This window comes from Branchiostoma belcheri, unplaced genomic scaffold (assembly GCF_001625305.1).
Source record: "Branchiostoma belcheri isolate BF01 breed outbred unplaced genomic scaffold, Haploidv18h27 scaffold14, whole genome shotgun sequence".
In the NCBI taxonomy this organism is placed as follows: Eukaryota; Metazoa; Chordata; class Leptocardii; order Amphioxiformes; family Branchiostomatidae; genus Branchiostoma; species Branchiostoma belcheri.
In genome coordinates, this window is record NW_017802824.1 from 3,006,182 (window position 1) to 3,023,591 (window position 17,410).

Consider the following 17,410-nt stretch of genomic DNA (forward strand, 5'->3'; position numbering starts at 1 on the left):
ATAGAATCAGTCCACAAGATGTGAAGAGCCGGGTATGTCCTCGTCGTAACTGCTGTAGGTTATCGCTGTCTAAGGTATGTTTCAAACGTTATTCTGTATATATCTTAGAATCAGATATTATATGTAATTACGATGTAGAAAAGGGGAAAGAGTGTGTAAAGGTGAACTACTATTCACCTAAAGAAGCTACTATTCACCTAAAGAAACTACTATTCACCTAAAGAAAAAAGAATCAGAAAGTCATTCTGTGACCCAACAAAACGGGCATTCTTTCCCCCCTTCCCCCACCCGTCTTCTTTATTCCATCATTTATATGCGGCGAATTTTAGGGCTACATCCAACAAATGATTTGGCTTATGACGATAGATTCAGTATTAGCATGCAGCAAGTAGATCTATTTGGCCGTATTCCATCGACCACAGTGTCTGTTACAGAGCTTAACATATTATGGTTTAAGTCAGCGTCAGCAAACAATGACTTCCATGACTCGACGGTCAATTTATGCTAGGCGCTTGTGCATCACGGTCAAAATGACGGAAATCTTTAATGGTTCGCGAATGGTTTGCATCAGAAATGACAACAGATAAAAAATAGAACAAACATGTGGTGTTTGAACCTATTGATAATGAATGAATGAAGATCTTTATTGTACGCAAATACCCACTGGGTTCAGTACAGGACAGACGTCACAGTTTGCAATGAATATATACAATGTACAAGCTAGCGCTAATTCTATGTACTATGGACATATAGTGTAATAATTACGATAATTTGGCTTCTTCTCGATTCTTAGTAACGATGTAGATATAATTTATAATCGAAGGTTTGTCTAAAGCCATTACATGTAGAAATATGGACTTATCTGTGTTGCTAAGATAATGTAACGTCAAAGCAAACTGTCCCAGGATAGTGGAAAAATATATCGCATTCATTGTTCCATACGTCAGAATGTGTTTCTTGTAAACCTGATATGCATGTAAGCGGACATTTGCAGGGTACGATGTTGGTATGGATAAACTGCAGTGGATGTACATCTCTCTAGTCGGCCTTTTAAGGTAATTCAACAAAATTTGAGGGTAAGTTTGCAAATCTAGCTAGCCACACGTCCACGACTAGTAAATAATCACCTTGCTTAAAACATGAGCAATTATCAGAGAAAAGTGTTCCCTAGCTTTTCAACTGTGAGAAAACAACGCATTGTTTAATATTCTGTAAAACCAGGGAGATTAAACAATGTATAGGTAAATCTTGAAATACAGAATTCTAAACGTACTAGCTGATCAACGTACACAAAAAAATGTCAGTTGAGAAAACTAGCCATTAGCCAACTCTAGTGGTGCTTTCACAGTGAAGTCGCTTTGCTAGGCAAGCATAATGATGTCTGATTACAACATGATGTAAACTAATTTTCATGAATCCTACTGATGATTTTAGATGACATACATGAACTATAATTGTATAATAATTATATGACCTTTAAGGCTTGTCTTATCATTGACCTGGATTCTAATTACTCATTTCTAAGGAAAACCTTTTACTGAATGTAAAATGATTCTATGTGTATAATCGGTGAATTGCATATCAATCAATGTGTAATTATCACCTCAGACAGGTGGTTAAGCGATTACAAAAGTCCATTTTCTCGATTGGAAAACGATTGAATTGTCTGTTGCAAGAGTAATCAGGGTGGGGCTGTTATTACTATTGACACTTCTGAACAAATGGTAGTTATCATTTATATGTGTTAAATATAATATGAAGTTCCCTGAGTATGATAAACTTGTGTTTGCAAGGCAGCGGTTGTATGAAGTCTTTATTTGACTCGACAAAAGTACAGGGACTTTCGTATGGTCTACTACATCTAAGATCGAACAAAACAAATATATGTACTATTATATGTGTGCGGCAAACTACGTGCCCAGAATACATGTCAGCAGCAAAATTCCTTAATGCATTTCTCTATTTTCACACTGTATGGATTATCGATGCTTAACATGTTAATTGGTAGTTTCTATCCAGTTGCTTCAGTTAAAGTTTTCTTGTGTAGCGGTATATGTATTCAAGCAAGAAACTCAGACTACTGATACCGGCAGATATACAATTAAAGTAACGCCCTCCTTTCTCAGCACTGGAAGACCAGAGCTAAAGTGGTATTCAGCACTGGAATTCCAGTAGTACTGAGGCGGCTTCAGCTCCGGATACGGTGCCACATGTCCTAAAAACTCATATCGATATAGTCTGTATGATTGTTTTGGTTGCATTGCATTCCGAAGCGAACTAACGTGTATCTTTGTGTCTTGTTGGCATTAGGCGTAACCATGTTGCCAAGGAAACCAGGGTCACGTGGCATGCAGAGGGACGAGTCGTTTGACTTCGACTCTCGGGCGGGCATCAAGAACCACATAGAAGAAAGACTGCTCAAGACCAGACTGGATCATCTGAGACGAGAGCAGCAAATCCGCTTCAACGCCTTGACCTATGAAACGAACAAAGTTCGACAGCTATTGAGGCAAATGCCTCCTCCACTCAGCTTGTCTAGGGGCGTCCCGAGTGGACCTTCGCGCCATGTTGATGATGAAAGTGTACCTTCCCACGAAGGTAAAAATTCCAGTGAGTCACAACAGACCAAGAGACTGAATACTGCATGGCGTAAATCTAGTTGTAATTTCACAGAAGATCTATCACAACACCACAGCACATCTAGTATAATTGCCAACGATATGAAGTCACACAAAAATAATGGCGGACATTCCCATCATGCTTTGGGCGGATGGATGGCGGAGAAACAGAACTCAGGTGCATTATTTGAGAGGCAGAGATGCAGAGGCTTGAAAAATAGCGGACTGGGCCGTGCTCAGACAAGCCTCGATGACGCTACACATAGCAGAGATCTAGAAAGCACGGAAGTCTCTCGTCAGAGGGCCAGAACTTGTGTTCCACTACTGAGTAGGAGGTTGGACGGCGAGAACAGTCCCAGACAACGGCAAAGAAGTAACACCATGCCGTCAGTTAGAACTGGACACCACGCCCTGACGATGTCTCGCTGTCTTACGAAGAACATGCAACAGAATACAAGACGCTGTCGGTCATTCCAAGTTCTGAAAACCGTGCAGATGTCACAGCAGTCGGCTGTCAAGAGAACTTGGCCGGTGCGAGAGGAGATCAGCACAAAATTGTTAAGGAGTAGAAAATGGTGGAATGTGCAAGAGGCTATTAAACAGAAAGTGCAGGCTTTTCTCACGAAAGATCTACCGCCTTCAGGAGTGCATTGGGCAGATGTGTCTGATAGTTCAGATGATGACTATGATGACGAATTGCAGTAGTATTAGTGTAGGAATTTTGAATTAGCTGGGGGCGACGAACGTTTCCCAGACACAACTATTAATATACAGAAAAATTCACATTTTTAATGTTATACAAACCTCTGATCTTAAAACAATATCCGTCCTTACCCTTATCTATCTATCCCGCCGATTGAATAAATGTTTTCTTGTCATTGTATGAATGTCGAACATTAATCGGCGTAATTGGCTGAAGTGTATGCAACGACATCTAGCGAAATGTATAGGAACGTCAGTAGACATGTGTACTATATATATGGCCACTTCGCCGATGTATGCACCGTGTTATTTCACAAGCTGTATGTAATGCAATAACGCACTGCTGTCTAATGTAAACTACAGCAAATAAAAGCCAACGTTACGCACCTTATACATAATTACTGTGTGTGTATAATGTCCTTGCTCTGACTTAGTATAGCCCCTGTAACGCATTCAGAACCTTTCCCGATCACCAACCAACAAACTTGAAGGTTGGCTACAGTCTGGGAGCATTCTGACTAGCCTGACTAAATCTGCGCTCCTAGCGGCCGGCCCGGAGTTACACCCCCTCTGGGGGGCGGCTGGTGTAATTCCGGGCCGGCCGCTAGGAGCGCAGATTTAGTCAGGCTACATTCTGACTATATTTAGCCAAATCCTACCTATACAGACACAATACGAAGACAAAGGAACCAACTTAGTACTAAGTTTTATTTATAACAAAAATACACTTGAAGAACAGCTTGTACATTTTCATAGTATTACATAAGTTACAAAAATAACATAATTTAAGAGGTGCGCCCTGACCTGACACCAGCACGAGTAATGAACTAAATTAATATAAGTGCACGTGCATAGTACTTAATTTTATGATAATGATAAAATAAAAGGTCCTTCATAATGATAGAATGATATCTTGTATGTTGACATGTTGTATAGTTCCACATGCATTGAAGAAAATCTTACTCAATTGGTAACGACCATTATTGCTTAACTGTACATGTTTACTAATAGTTTATATTTGATATTTTGTCATAGTATGTACGTTATTTTTGTAATCTCTGCACAGATTCAGCTTTGATATGTGATGTCTGCCATAGTACTGTCAGTGGTAAAAAAAAACATTCATTCGTTTATTTTAATAAGACTTTTGATTTTGTTCATATTTTCCAATATTAACCAATCAGATTGCAGGATTAAACATGCCAATACCATGGGAACACCAGGACAGGAATACATACAAATATAGTCTTTAAGTTACAATATTCTTTAATAACTCTTTACGTATTTAGAAAAATTTCAAATATTTATTTACTGTTCACTGAAGCTGCCACGCCACATGCACTGCAACCCAATGTACCGACTTTCCTATATCTGAACTAGCAAAATACAGTTGCTCAAAAGTGGGACGCCAGAAGAAACTTTGAATATATCAAAGCGATGACATTTGTGTTAGAAAATCTGATTTCAATCGCTTCAGCATCTTAGAGAAGTTTAAGATATTCTGAGCTCCTTGTGGTCCGATGTGCTTGGCTACGCTAAGGCGCACTGAAAAAAAAAGAAAAACAAGTTTTTAATACCAATAGTCTTCACACAATGATCCATTTTTACATGTTAAAGCCTCACCGACTTAATTTTATGGATGACATCCTCTGAAGACCCCCAAACTAGTGCGCGCGGGCGAATAAGAATAATTCCGGCCAAAAATAAAACTGCTACTAAACCGGCAGTACATAGTGACGTATACGTCAAGCCGATACATGCTGGCTTTTTGCGGATTTTACGAATCGGCACTGTACGCATGTACTCTTGAGTCGTGGAGCTTAGGCAGCCTGGGTACCGTCCTCCAAAGTTACCACCGGCCCCGTATTGACGCTAGCAACCATGAACTAACCAGGCATAGAGGCAGGTCAGAGCCTCGGAGGACGTAATGTTTTTTTAGGGAAAATCAATGCGCGCGCGGATGTCGTCCATAAAATTAAGTCAGTGTGACCTAACCTTGTATTTTGGAACACATATTTGCTGTTTTGTTATTTGTTATTGATTGTATTTTTATTTACTCAAAATTGTGACACAGCAATACGAGGTGTGCATTAGGCAGTGAGTATGTTGATAGCGTGCACACCAACAAGTACATACATTACTTTTAACATAGAGGCAATAATAAGCAGTTGAAAGTAAAGCATATACATAAATAAAATCATCTCGTATATTTTATGATGATTGATTGTATTCTTCTTTGGCAGTGGCGAGGCTAGCAAATTATGTGCTACAGTTGTCCACCGCTGTGTACCGTACTTTGTATGCTGTTTAACAAGAAAAGAATACTAGTAGCAACCATATTCTACTGGAATGCGTTGTTACAATCACAAATTTCGATACAAACTACTAGTAAGTTAAATACTAGTAAGTAGTACCACTGGGGGCAATGACCTATTGAGCCATGTATTTTTTCAAAGCATTCGAGCGGATCTAAAATTGAGTCATCCTGTTTGACAGGATCAAATTTTCCTGTTCACAGACCCGTATGCCCTATTGTCTAGCTAATTACATAGAAGAATTCTGCTTTAGCTGGGGGCGACACCTGAGCTATATCCAAAGACGTTATACCTTGCTTTATCTAAAACCCGTCACAAAGGCTATATTTGTCATCATATCACCGAAAACATTTGTCATAAGCTGTCAAATTTTACGTAAGCTATCAAAAAGAGAGAAGAGAAAATGTCAACTAGACCACACGTAGTGGGACAAATTGAGCAACTAAACTGTTTTTGGATGTATCATGTAATAATGCATAAGGCCACACCGACTTAATATTATGGAAGACCCCCAAACTAGCGCGCGCGGGCGAATAAAAAAAACCCGGCCAAAAATAAAAAATGCTACTAAACCACAGGAATGTAACAAAGCTGGTATATTAAATTTGCGGCAGTACATATATCGATGTAGCCTGAGGCTATTGACAGGATCGTCCTGTCAACAGCAGGAAATACTGCACTGCTGACAGGATCGTCCTGTCAATAGCAGAAAATACTGCACTGCTGACAGGACGATCCTGCCAATAGCAGAAAATATTGCACTGCTGACAGGACGATCCTGTCAATAACAGGAAATACTGCATTGCTGACAGGATCGTCCTGTCAGCAGTGCCATTTTTGACACTGTTGACAGGATCGTCCTGTCAGCAGTGCCATTTTTGGCACTATTGACAGGATTTTTAAATCTTCCATTTTGGGCTCTATTGACATGATTTCTTCTTTGTTTTCATTTTTTTAACCAGTCAGAAGGCATATGCTACTGTACTGCAGATTAGGCGTTTCACGATGGCGGCTATCATCACGTTAACTGAGTTATCAATACAGAGTACTCCAGCAGATATATGTCAAAACTAGACATGTTCAAAATATAAATACAAGCGAATTTCATGCATAAGCTGTCTGAAATACGAAGGCAGTTACATAAGATGAAGACAATAAAAAAGACAAAAAGAAGTTGATCTCTATCCATTATTTATTCTTTCAACAACTTTGAAATCAAATGGAACAAATCCAGGAAAATACCGCTGGTGTGGCATTTCAGCTAGCCGGCCTGCTAACAACAACAGCCCCCTGGCGCGCGTATCCAGCTGGCCACCGAATTTTACCGGCCCCACTGGGCCCCACACTGCCACAGTACCGGCAAAGGCACGCTGCAGGGCCTGGCACGCTTGTTAGTGTTACTGGGGGGGCGGGTTGTTGTGTTGCTGTTAGCACGCCTGACGGTTAACCCTGGGTGCCCCAGAGTCCGGCGTTTATTTGGCGATAGATTTCGGGAGAAACCGTATTTGTCCGCTACCATTATCCACCCAAACCCCTTCGTCCACGCGAAGCCCTCTAACGCCTCATGCGCGAGGAGATAATTAGACCCAGTGTGCCAAGTAGGTCTGCCGGGAGTTATATTATGGCTTCCCATGACTTTTACTTAGGTAGTTAGGAGATAGACACTCGCGCGCGGGGTGGCACCCAGGCCTGGTGGCACCCAGGCTAGCCCGACGGGTACCCGCCGGTGGACCGCTGTGTCATTCCCGCGGCGCCGGCTGTAACAGGCCTGGGCTGTAATGGCTAGCGCTTACTGTCGCCCCGACTAGCCTCTACCAGGCACCGTGGATCGCTGGAAAAATAATAGAAATTGGCCGAAATAAAGGGAATATATACCAAGGGAGTTAGCCGGCCAGAGAAGCTCCAATTGGCGACCTTGGTATATATACCCTTGGTATATATCGGCCAATTTCTACTATTTTTCCAGCGATCCGCGGTGCCTGGTAGAGGCTAGTCGGGGCGACAGGCACGCACTGCCGCCGCATTGCTTACGGGAGGCCAGGCGCGCGCTACCGAGCGGGGGATCAATGTATGCACGACGATCTGCAGGGGCCGCAGCGCAGGATCGTAAAAAATGGCCTAATAGCATACATAATAACACCTACATAAGACCTACACGAACCAGCGCCCACCCCAAAATTTCCAGTATGAAATAAAAATACCAAAATTTTATCGATCCTGTCAGCAGTGCAATATTTTCTGCTATTGACAGGACGATCCTGTCAGCAGTGCAATATTTTCTGCTATTGACAGGACGATCCTGTCAGCAGTGCAGTATTTTCTGCTATTGACAGGACGATCCTGTCAGCAGTGCAATATTTTCTGCTATTGACAGGACGATCCTGTCAGCAGTGCAATATTTTCTGCTATTGACAGGACGATCCTGTCAATAGCCACAGGCATCGATGTATACGACAAGCCGGCACATGGTGCCTTTTTGCGGATTTTATGAATCGGCGCTGTACGTATGAGTCGTGGAGCCACGGTAGCCTGGGTGCCATCCTCCAGAGTTAACACCGGCTCCGTATTGTCGCTAGCTACCATGGACTATCCAGGCCTAGAGCCAGGCCAGAGCCTCGGAGGACTCGAAGGATTTTTTTTTGAGAACAGGCGAAAATCAATGAGCGCGAGGATGCCATCCATAAAGTTGAGTCGGTGTTGCCTAATTGTGAATAATGACTGAAGATGGCGCGGGACTCACTGTTTTGTCGCTCGGCAGGTGTCATGTCTTTTACCGCACGTCTGATTCTGTCTAAAGTTTCTCCCGCTTCTTTTTGAAAGCCAGCATCTGTGGGATACAATCAATCAATCAATCAATCAATCAATCAATCAATCAATCAATCAATCAATCAATCAATCAATCAATCAATCAATCAATCACGTTCAACCTACATGTACACACACAATCAATCAATCGTCCTCAGGCATCAGGAGCTGGTGCATGGCGGCTGCAGACATGCACAGGTCCCGCCATGTTGATCTATAAACACACAGTACGATTCAAAATCCATTTGAAGAATATATTGAAAGACCTAATGTTTATATCATTAAACCCCTGTCACACAATTAGAACCTTCCCCCGTCCACCAATCGAGCAGGGTTCATTTGGCTGCATTTCGGGATATAGACAACGCCTACCTTTCTATATGAATCTAGTCGAATTCGAGTTAAATTAGAGTAAAATTTGACCCCCAAACACTACCCAATGCTTACACTACCTACACCCGAACACCAGTCAACCATTGCCTATCTTCCAGTCCACATCCGAATGTTTTGAATACTTTGAAACGTTCGACTGGCGCAGCCGAGCAGAAGCCAACCTTGCCGAAAACTGTCAGCCAACCCCACCCGATCCTCCTCACGACCTATTCCCAACCCTGTTTTGGAGGAGTTCGGCAGTGTTCGGGACGGTATATTTGGGTAAGTGTGACAGGGGCTAAATAATGATAGAACAGAACTTCTACTTCTGGGAAGATGCTGAAGAATGAACCATAATTTTACCAAACATTTGAGGAATGTAATCGATGCTGCTAGATCAATTATTGGACAACATAGACTCATCACAAAAACCGGAGGCTATGTAAGCTATGACACATATGCATAAAATCAGATGTGCATTTATTGTCCAACTTACCAGCGTACAGTGTCTTGTCGCCACTTGCAATATTTTTCAGCATTTCCAAGTCTTTCCATGATTTTAACAAGTCAGTTTCTGCAAGGAGTCGAAGCAACCAGTTATGTTTCAAAATTCCTTCTATGATATTGTGATATTGCAGAAATGGTTTGCAGTTTTACGATATATTTTTCTCGTATTCTAACCTAAATGACACGGAATGTTGTCCCCTGGTCGAGAATTGCGTATTTAGTATATTTCAATGTAATACACACATTCCAAAATGGCAGTAATAAGATAGCACACGATAGACAACTCTTCCTGATGTTGTAATAGGGGGTGACAGTAAGGAGTGACAAATTCTCATGGGACATGTGTATCTGCCTTTTTTAACTAGGGAATATACACTCAGACCATATATCCAAACGTCCACTATCCCCGATATTCACACCGGTACCAATTTAGCGACAAATTTCGATACACACTAAGTTAAATACTAGTAAATAGTAGTACTGGGGGCAATGACCTATTGAGCCATGTATTGTTCCAAAGCATTCGAGCGAATCTAAAACTGTGCCACCTGCTTTTCTTCTTCTTTCTACGGAATATACACTCAGACCATGCACCGATATTCACACCGCCACAAATTTAGGGACACCAAAAAGTGACAGTGACGCGACCTAAACGTCGTGCCGTCAAATTTATGGTGTTGTCCCTGTCTTCATTAGGGATTACAAAGTAGATACGTACGTATGCCCTCCCCTGCTTCCACAAACACCAACAGAAGAGCCAGGAGCAGCAGTAGGGCCATAGGTGTAGTCTTCATGTTTCAGTCACTAAAGTACGCGGTCTTACACCGAGATACAACGTCAACAAGTAGTTTGAAGGATAGAATGTCTCTCGCTAAGACAAAATGGTCGCTCTGATGTTATTGTGACGTCCAACCCTTTTGTTTGTGTGGTGTCCTGTGGTGGAGCTAATTGGTCCAGAGTTTCTTTCAAAGGGTAAATAATTCCCGACAAGACGTCACGAGGGAACAGATTTAATAAAAGGGCTAGGCGCTGATCCATGCAGGTCTGACAGGTTGCACAGCTTAGCCTGGGGCCGGAATCTTTCGAGAAGAAAGCTTTGGAGAGGATCCCGGAGCACACACAGCTATAGGTGCATGCAACACAGAATCACAATCGACACGAACAGCAAAACTAATAAACTTAAGAAAAAAAATTATAGCAATTTTTAATTTTGTTGGTTCGTTTGGTATACGTAGAAATCCCGATCAAAGTGTACTGTCAACAGAAACTCCCAATTGGAGTCTCTTTCGGTAGAGATCTCGACAGGAGTCTCTGCTGATAAATGCCAGACCCATAGCTGGGTGCACACATAGCAATCATAGAAGAGGTGTAAAATTGCTTCCTGTTGCTCAATAGGTGGGGCCTACGTTTAATCCCTGAGCGTGCGACTGAAAGGTCTATGTTACCCTACCAGACCCCTGCACACTGGGATATTACTTTGGGCCCAGTATGCATGGGTCTGGCATTCAGGCTACTGCTGCATGGTACGATCTGGAATTTATGTTTAGTATAATTTGTACAGCATTAACTAATATATTTATGTGTAATGACTATGCCATGAAAAGCACATACTATTTAGATGATGTCAGGAGCTACTGTAAAATCGGCGCCCCATCAACATTACTTCGCCAAACTTTACTTCAATATCTGGAGACTACCTTTCATAATGGTGAACCTATCCGTACACTAATATAGGAATTTTCTATAATATACATGTTCCTCATTTGCTCCGAATGTGAACTGGTATCATTTTTGTGTCATAACTGAGGACCATTAACTTGTTATGTTTGCTCAAGAAAACAAAAGAAGTGGCAACAATACGATGTCGAACTTTATGAAGCTTTATTTGACTGTCACATGGCCATGGATCAACTTTGTAAATTAGGATCCAACTACGTACCCAAGAAAAAAAAACAGACACAAACTACTCTCTAAACATCATGTGAAGTTGATCTAAACCAGGAGCTATTGTAGTGGTTGATTTGGTATCATAATGGCTTCATATTTGTAGTATGTATATTTCACCCTCGTATTTTGACGAAACATGTTCATGCTAAATTCGAAATGAAACATTATCTTATATCGGTGCCATTTTATCGATCTGTGAACAGTATGTATGGATATGTATATTGAAGGCGTTTACAATTGTTTAAAAATTGATCCGAGTTGTTTGTTTTCCAATAAAATGTTAGCAAGAATTACCTATAAATATGTTGCTAGTCAGAGATAGTCTGTGTCTAGTTCACCACCACAAATGTTAGAACGAAATAAAGCTAGCGTGTTAGTTTCGGCCATGTCGTCGCATCTATGTCAGCGCGGCTTTCGTCCAACCTGTGGAAACAGACGTACAGAGACACTGGTTAGTCCAAAGTTGCAGACGTCGTTCATTTTAGCCCGTTCTATTCAAAGTGATGCCTTTAGAACATACGTGTAGAGGTGTACTAGCTCTTAGATAGTTCTACTCAACATTTTGCCAGACATGACACCCGTTGAACTTATACATAGAATCTTGATAGACTCATATACCAGCTAGTAATCTTATTATGATCTGCCATACATTATACCTGTTACAATCGTCAATAAACTTTGACTTGACAAGACTATTTAATTATATTCAATCACGCAAAGCCATGTGAATCTGGTGCGTACATCATTGCATGCACAAAAGCGAAGTTTTATTTTGGACCGAAAAACAATTTAACAGCTTTAAAACATTTGGTCATGATTAGAAAACCAACAAAACAAATCAGAAATAACACACTGTCGTGTATTGGCATGCTTTCTATGAAGAGTACTAAATAGTGACAGCAATTATCTAGCAATACTTTTGATGTTTATTTGATGTATTTGTATGAATATATTTCTGTCAATGTTGTCAACACACACCGATGCCTCTCTCTACTTCTTGTGGTGCATCTTGCCCATGAGCTTCTTGGCCATGTTCTTGTTGAGATGCAGGTCCGAGCCCAGTTTCTTGGCCGCTGTAACATATAGAAATGGTTTGGGTATCAGACCACATTCACAGTGAAGAAGGTAGCACTCTCATATTGATTGTTTTAGATTAAGATGTATCATTAGTCCATATCCATTAAGTGAAGTTGTAAATACACAGTTAAAGAATCTGTTTCAAAACAAATGATGCTCCTAGGCCCACTCAGCTCGTCCATAGACATCAGTAGTGCAACGAAATTAGTAAGAGAATCAAATCTTTGCTTTTGCAGATGCATTTGCTTTCCGGATCCGTTTCTACATTTTTGATGGGGTAGGGTGAGTGGGTGGGGCTTTGAGCTAGGCCTATTGACGATTGGTCTGTAGAGTGTCCAAATGACGCCCGTCCGGACAAACCTACATGATCATGTTTGTCTCCGTACGAAGTTATTTCCAAATGTCTTAAATAGTTAATCCGGTTCAAGAACTAACAAATTAATCTGGTTCAAGAACTAACAACAAATCCTGTGCCGAGAAACTATTTTTTTGGCGATTGTACTTATACATGTACTAGTATCAAGGGGCCTTTTTTAGTCTATGCGTCCATGAATGTTATACATACATGTAACGTTACTAGTAATGAGATACACAAGATTATTGTAACTCAAGCAACTGGATTTCAAAATCTATCCAGTTGCTTGACTAAAAATTTCTGGCGCTTGTAGTCTATGATTATATGTAATCTCTAGACTTTTCACTCGATCAGTGTTCCCAAGGAGTTAGACTAACAATTGAGAAAATACAGCTACAGAACCAGTTGAACCACTACACAGGAATGTGAAAGGGGCAAATTAAGACACGAAACACACATTCGGCCTCCGAGTAATTATACCGCAGTGTGTACACAGATGATGGCGTAATACGTACCTCCCCTCTTCTGCCCATGGTTCATCTTCCCGACTGCCCTCTTGGCCATCCCCAGCTCTTTACGAACATGAGAATCTGTGGTATGGGAAATAAAAAGGAATATGCGTCACGATATGGCATTTCTAAAACCTGCTTTCGTATCTACTTTGACCACATCTAATTGATTAATTTTCTGCTAACGTGAGAATGAAGACATGAAGGGATTATAGAGGTTGGGTCAGCTGAACAATTGAGCAAATTAAGCCTCTACGAATCCAGATCGTCGACACAACTGGAACAAACTATACATGTAGTACTGCAGTCTTCTGGCTCCCGGGATTCGAACCCGAGCCACTAGCTCACGAAACCAAACGCAGGACTAAAAGGCCCGGATCCTTTGGAACAGCTTGAACCCCTACGTCCAATTTTCTTTTTAGATTCGTTCTCATTGAAACATAAAGGGACAAGTAGTACAGTCTCCTCTCTCCTGGCTCCCGGGATTCGAACCCGGCAGGTCGCCAACAGCTCACGAACCCAACGCACTAACCGCGAGGCTAAAAGGTCCTGGCGCGCTGGACTAGTCGCGCTTGAACATCACACTGTTAAACAATGACACCTCTGTTTACTTACCGTGGACCAGGTTATGGTCTCCGCGAACTTTCTTCAAGGTGCCTTCCAACTCAGTCAAAGCCTTCCCCGCGGCCGCTGAAAAAAAGATTGTTTGGAATTCGCTTTTAGTGCTGATCTCGGCCGTATTATCATAATCAACAGGTATCAATCAACATGCCTCGGATCGAGCGAGCATGTTAAAAAGAATCTGTGCTACTTTGACTAAACAAGCGCCGTGAGTTATACAAGGAATGTGACATTTTTTGGGTTAACTCTTCAAACAACAAGACAGTTGAAAAAGGGAGGGCTACCATGATTATATCAATAGGCAAGAATTGTAATTTATGGTGTCTACTTACCACGCTTGTTTCTCGATTTGCTTGCTGCAGCTTCAGCTGTAAGGAAGGAATAAGTAGATATTTTAAATCAACCATCTTTTTAGAATCGCTTTTAAAGTTGTCAACTTATATACCTAGTCCGTGCGGACTTTGTGGCCAAGAATTTCCTTAGCCAAAAAGTTATTGGTTTCAAAATTGGAACATGCTATTCGCAATCGATCTCGATGAAGACCCTTACTTCAGTAGTCGCGGTGTGGCAGATGAGTTCAATTCTTTAGTTTTAGAATATAGCACATGAGACCAAGTTGTCGTCTATGTGGTATAAATACTTACCGTCCACGGCAGCGGAGTGCACTATGGCCACCAGAAGAGCCAGGCACACCAGCACGGCTGTAGTCTTCATGATTCCCGTTTGATTCAACAAGTACTTCACACCAAGGATCGAATCAGGACGTACGTGTGTGTTCCTGAGAGAGTTCGGTGGTCTTGTGATCACCGTGACAACTTGTCTGACTTTTTCTTTGTGATTTCGGTTCTGCGCATGCGGTCTTTTGTTTTTTCATACGTAATAAGTAATTGGAGTGTCCATAGCCTACACGTCAATGAAAACCATACATCCAAGACCATACGTCAGACCAAACATCCAAACATCCACTATCCAGCGATATTCACAGCGCCGTCAATTTAGGGACACAAAAAATGACACTATTGTAAGGCGACCTAAAAGTCATGCTCTCAAATTTATGCTTGTCCCTGTCTTCATTAGGGATTACAAAGTAGATAAGTACGTATGCCCCCTCCCCCCTCTTGCACAAACATCAGCAGAAGAGCCAGAGGCAGCAGTAAGGCCATAGGTGTAGTCTTCATGTTTCTGTCACTAAAGTACGCAGCCTTACACAGAGATACAACGTCAACAAGTAGTTTAAACAGAATGTCTCTTGCTAAGACAAAATGGTCGCTCTGATTTTATTGTGACGTCCAACCCTTTTTTTTCGGTGTCCACTGGTTGAACTAATTGGTCCAGAGTTTCTTTCAAAAGGTAGTAAATAGGTCGCTTCAAATTCTCCACAAGACGTCACGAGGGAACAGATTAAAAGAGCTAGGCGCTAATCCATGCAGGTCTGACAGGTTGCACAGCTTAGCCTGGGGCGGGAATCTTTCGAGAAGAAATCTTTGGAGAGGATCACAGACAGCTATAGGTGCATGCAACACAGAAATCACAATCGACACGAACAGACAAAACTAAATAAAATTCAGAAAAAAAAATAGTTGGTTCTTTTGGTATACGTAGAAATCCCGATCAAAGTGTTCTGTCAACAGAAACTCCCAATTAGAGTCTCTTTCGGTAGAGATCCCGATAGGGGTCTCTGCTTATATATGCCAGACCCATAGCTGGGTGCACACATAGCAATCATAGCAGAGGTGTAAAATTGCTTCCTGTTGCTCAATAGGTGACGCCTACGCTTAATCACTGAGCGTGCGACTGAAAGGTCCATGTTACCCTACCACTATACCAGACGCCTGCACACAGGGATATTACTTTGGGCCCAGTGTGCCATGTGTCTGGCATCCAGGCTACTGCTGCATGGTACGATCTGGAATTTATGTTTAGTATAATTTGTACAGCACTAATTAATATATTTATGTGTAATGACTATGTCATGGAAAGCTCATACTATTTAGATGATGTCAGGAGCTACTGTAAAATCGGCGCCCCATCAACATTACTTCGCCAAGCTTTACTTCAATATCTGGTGAAAACCTTTCATAATGGTGAACCTACATGTATAGGAATTTTCCATAGTATACATGTTCCTCATTTGCTCCGAATGTGAACTGGTATCATTTTTTTCATAAATGAGGACCCTTAACTTGTTATATTTGCTCAAGAAAACAAAAGAATTGGCAACAATACGTTGTCGAACTTAATCAAGCTTTATTTGACTGTCACATGGCCATGGATCAACTTTGTAAATCAGGATCTAACTACGTACCCAAGAAAAAAAACAGACACAAACTACTCTCTAAACATCATGTGAAGTTTATCTAAATCAGGAGCTATTGTAGTGGTTGATTTTGTATCATAATGACTTCATATTTGTAGTATGTATATTTACCCTCGTATTTTGACGAAGAATGTTCATGCTAAATTCGAAATGAAACATTATCTTATATCGGTGCCATTTTATCGATCTATGAACAGTATGCATGGATATGTATATTGAAGGCTTTTACAATTGTTTAAAATTGATTCGTTTTACAATAAAATGTTAGCAAGAATTAGCTATAAATATACTGCTAGTCAGAGGTAACCTTTGTCTAGAAGTTCTCAGTTCACCACCACAAAAGTTAGAACGAATTAAAACTAGCGTGTTAGTTTCGGCCATGTCGTCGCATCTATGTCAGCACGGCTTTCGTCCAACCTGTAGAAACAGAAGTACAGAGATACTGGTTAGTCCAAAGTTGCAGACGTCGTTCATTTTAGCCCGTTCTAGTCAACGTGTTGCCCCTAATGATTAATTTCATTCCATCTCGCAAAGCAATGTGAATCTGTTGCGTACATCATTGCATGCACAAAAGCGAAGTCTTATGTTGGACAGAAAAACAATTTAACAGCTTGAAAACATTTGGTCATGATTAGAAAACCAATGAAACAAATCAGAAATACAACTCTGTCGTGTATTGGAATGCTTTCTATGAAGAGTAATATATTGACAGTAGTTATTTAAAAATACGTTTTGACGTTTATTTGATGTATTTGTATGAATATATTTCTGTCAATGTTGTCAACACACACCGATGCCTCTCTCTACTTCTTGCCGTGCATCTTGCCCATGAGCTCCTTGGCCATCTTCTTGTTGAGATGCAGGTCCGAGCCCAGTTTCTTGGCAGCTGTAACATAAAAAGAAACATTTTGAATATCGGTCCACAACCACAGTGGAGAAGGTAGCACTCTCATGTTAATTGTTTTGGATTTAGAAGAAATTTCAGTCCATATCATCGTTGAGTGTGATTGTTAATACACAGTTAAAGAATCTGTTTCGATACATATACATAGCGCTCCTAGACCCTCTCAGTTTGTCCATAGACATCAGTAGCGGCAACCAACTTAGTACGAGAATCAGATCTTTGCTTTTGCAGATGCATTTGCATTTTGGGCGGCGGCGTTTTTTTTTCGGTGAGCGACACAAGTTATTCCGCGGAGGGCCGATTTTGCCGCCGAGGGAGTTTGCCGGGGAGAGGAGAAAAGGTTTCGCGCCCCCAACAAATC

At 41.3% G+C, this 17,410-nt stretch overlaps 4 protein-coding genes across 4 annotated transcripts in view; 1 reads left to right on the forward strand and 3 right to left on the reverse strand.

The window, feature by feature from the left end:
- Positions 1-3,436, forward strand: LOC109464583. Its single transcript, XM_019761590.1, has 2 exons — positions 1-74; positions 2,311-3,436. Exon 2 carries the CDS (start codon positions 2,319-2,321, stop codon positions 3,321-3,323), a length of 1,005 nt encoding a protein of 334 aa, XP_019617149.1. The 5' UTR covers positions 1-74; positions 2,311-2,318; the 3' UTR covers positions 3,324-3,436.
- A 1,054-nt stretch (positions 3,437-4,490) lies between these two features.
- Positions 4,491-10,267, reverse strand: LOC109464745. Its single transcript, XM_019761821.1, has 4 exons — positions 10,038-10,267; positions 9,309-9,386; positions 8,376-8,462; positions 4,491-4,865 (listed from the first exon to the last, which is right to left on the reverse strand). The coding sequence occupies exons 1-4, from the start codon at positions 10,111-10,113 to the stop codon at positions 4,750-4,752; spliced, it is 357 nt and encodes a 118-aa protein (XP_019617380.1). The 5' UTR covers positions 10,114-10,267; the 3' UTR covers positions 4,491-4,749.
- A 918-nt stretch (positions 10,268-11,185) lies between these two features.
- On the reverse strand, positions 11,186-14,646 carry LOC109464712. The gene is made up of 6 exons (XM_019761773.1): positions 14,473-14,646; positions 14,161-14,196; positions 13,823-13,897; positions 13,214-13,288; positions 12,245-12,339; positions 11,186-11,689 (listed from the first exon to the last, which is right to left on the reverse strand). Exons 1-5 carry the CDS (start codon positions 14,540-14,542, stop codon positions 12,257-12,259), a joined length of 339 nt encoding a protein of 112 aa, XP_019617332.1. The 5' UTR covers positions 14,543-14,646; the 3' UTR covers positions 11,186-11,689; positions 12,245-12,256.
- A 1,409-nt stretch (positions 14,647-16,055) lies between these two features.
- LOC109464711 overlaps positions 16,056-17,410 on the reverse strand; it is a 4,238-nt gene continuing 2,883 nt past the window's right edge. Inside the window, exons 5-6 of the mRNA XM_019761772.1 lie at positions 16,937-17,031; positions 16,056-16,562 (exon numbers count right to left, since the gene is read on the reverse strand). Of these exons, the coding sequence (XP_019617331.1) occupies positions 16,949-17,031 (83 nt within the window). The 3' untranslated portion in view covers positions 16,056-16,562; positions 16,937-16,948. The remainder of the gene's footprint in view (positions 16,563-16,936; positions 17,032-17,410) is intronic.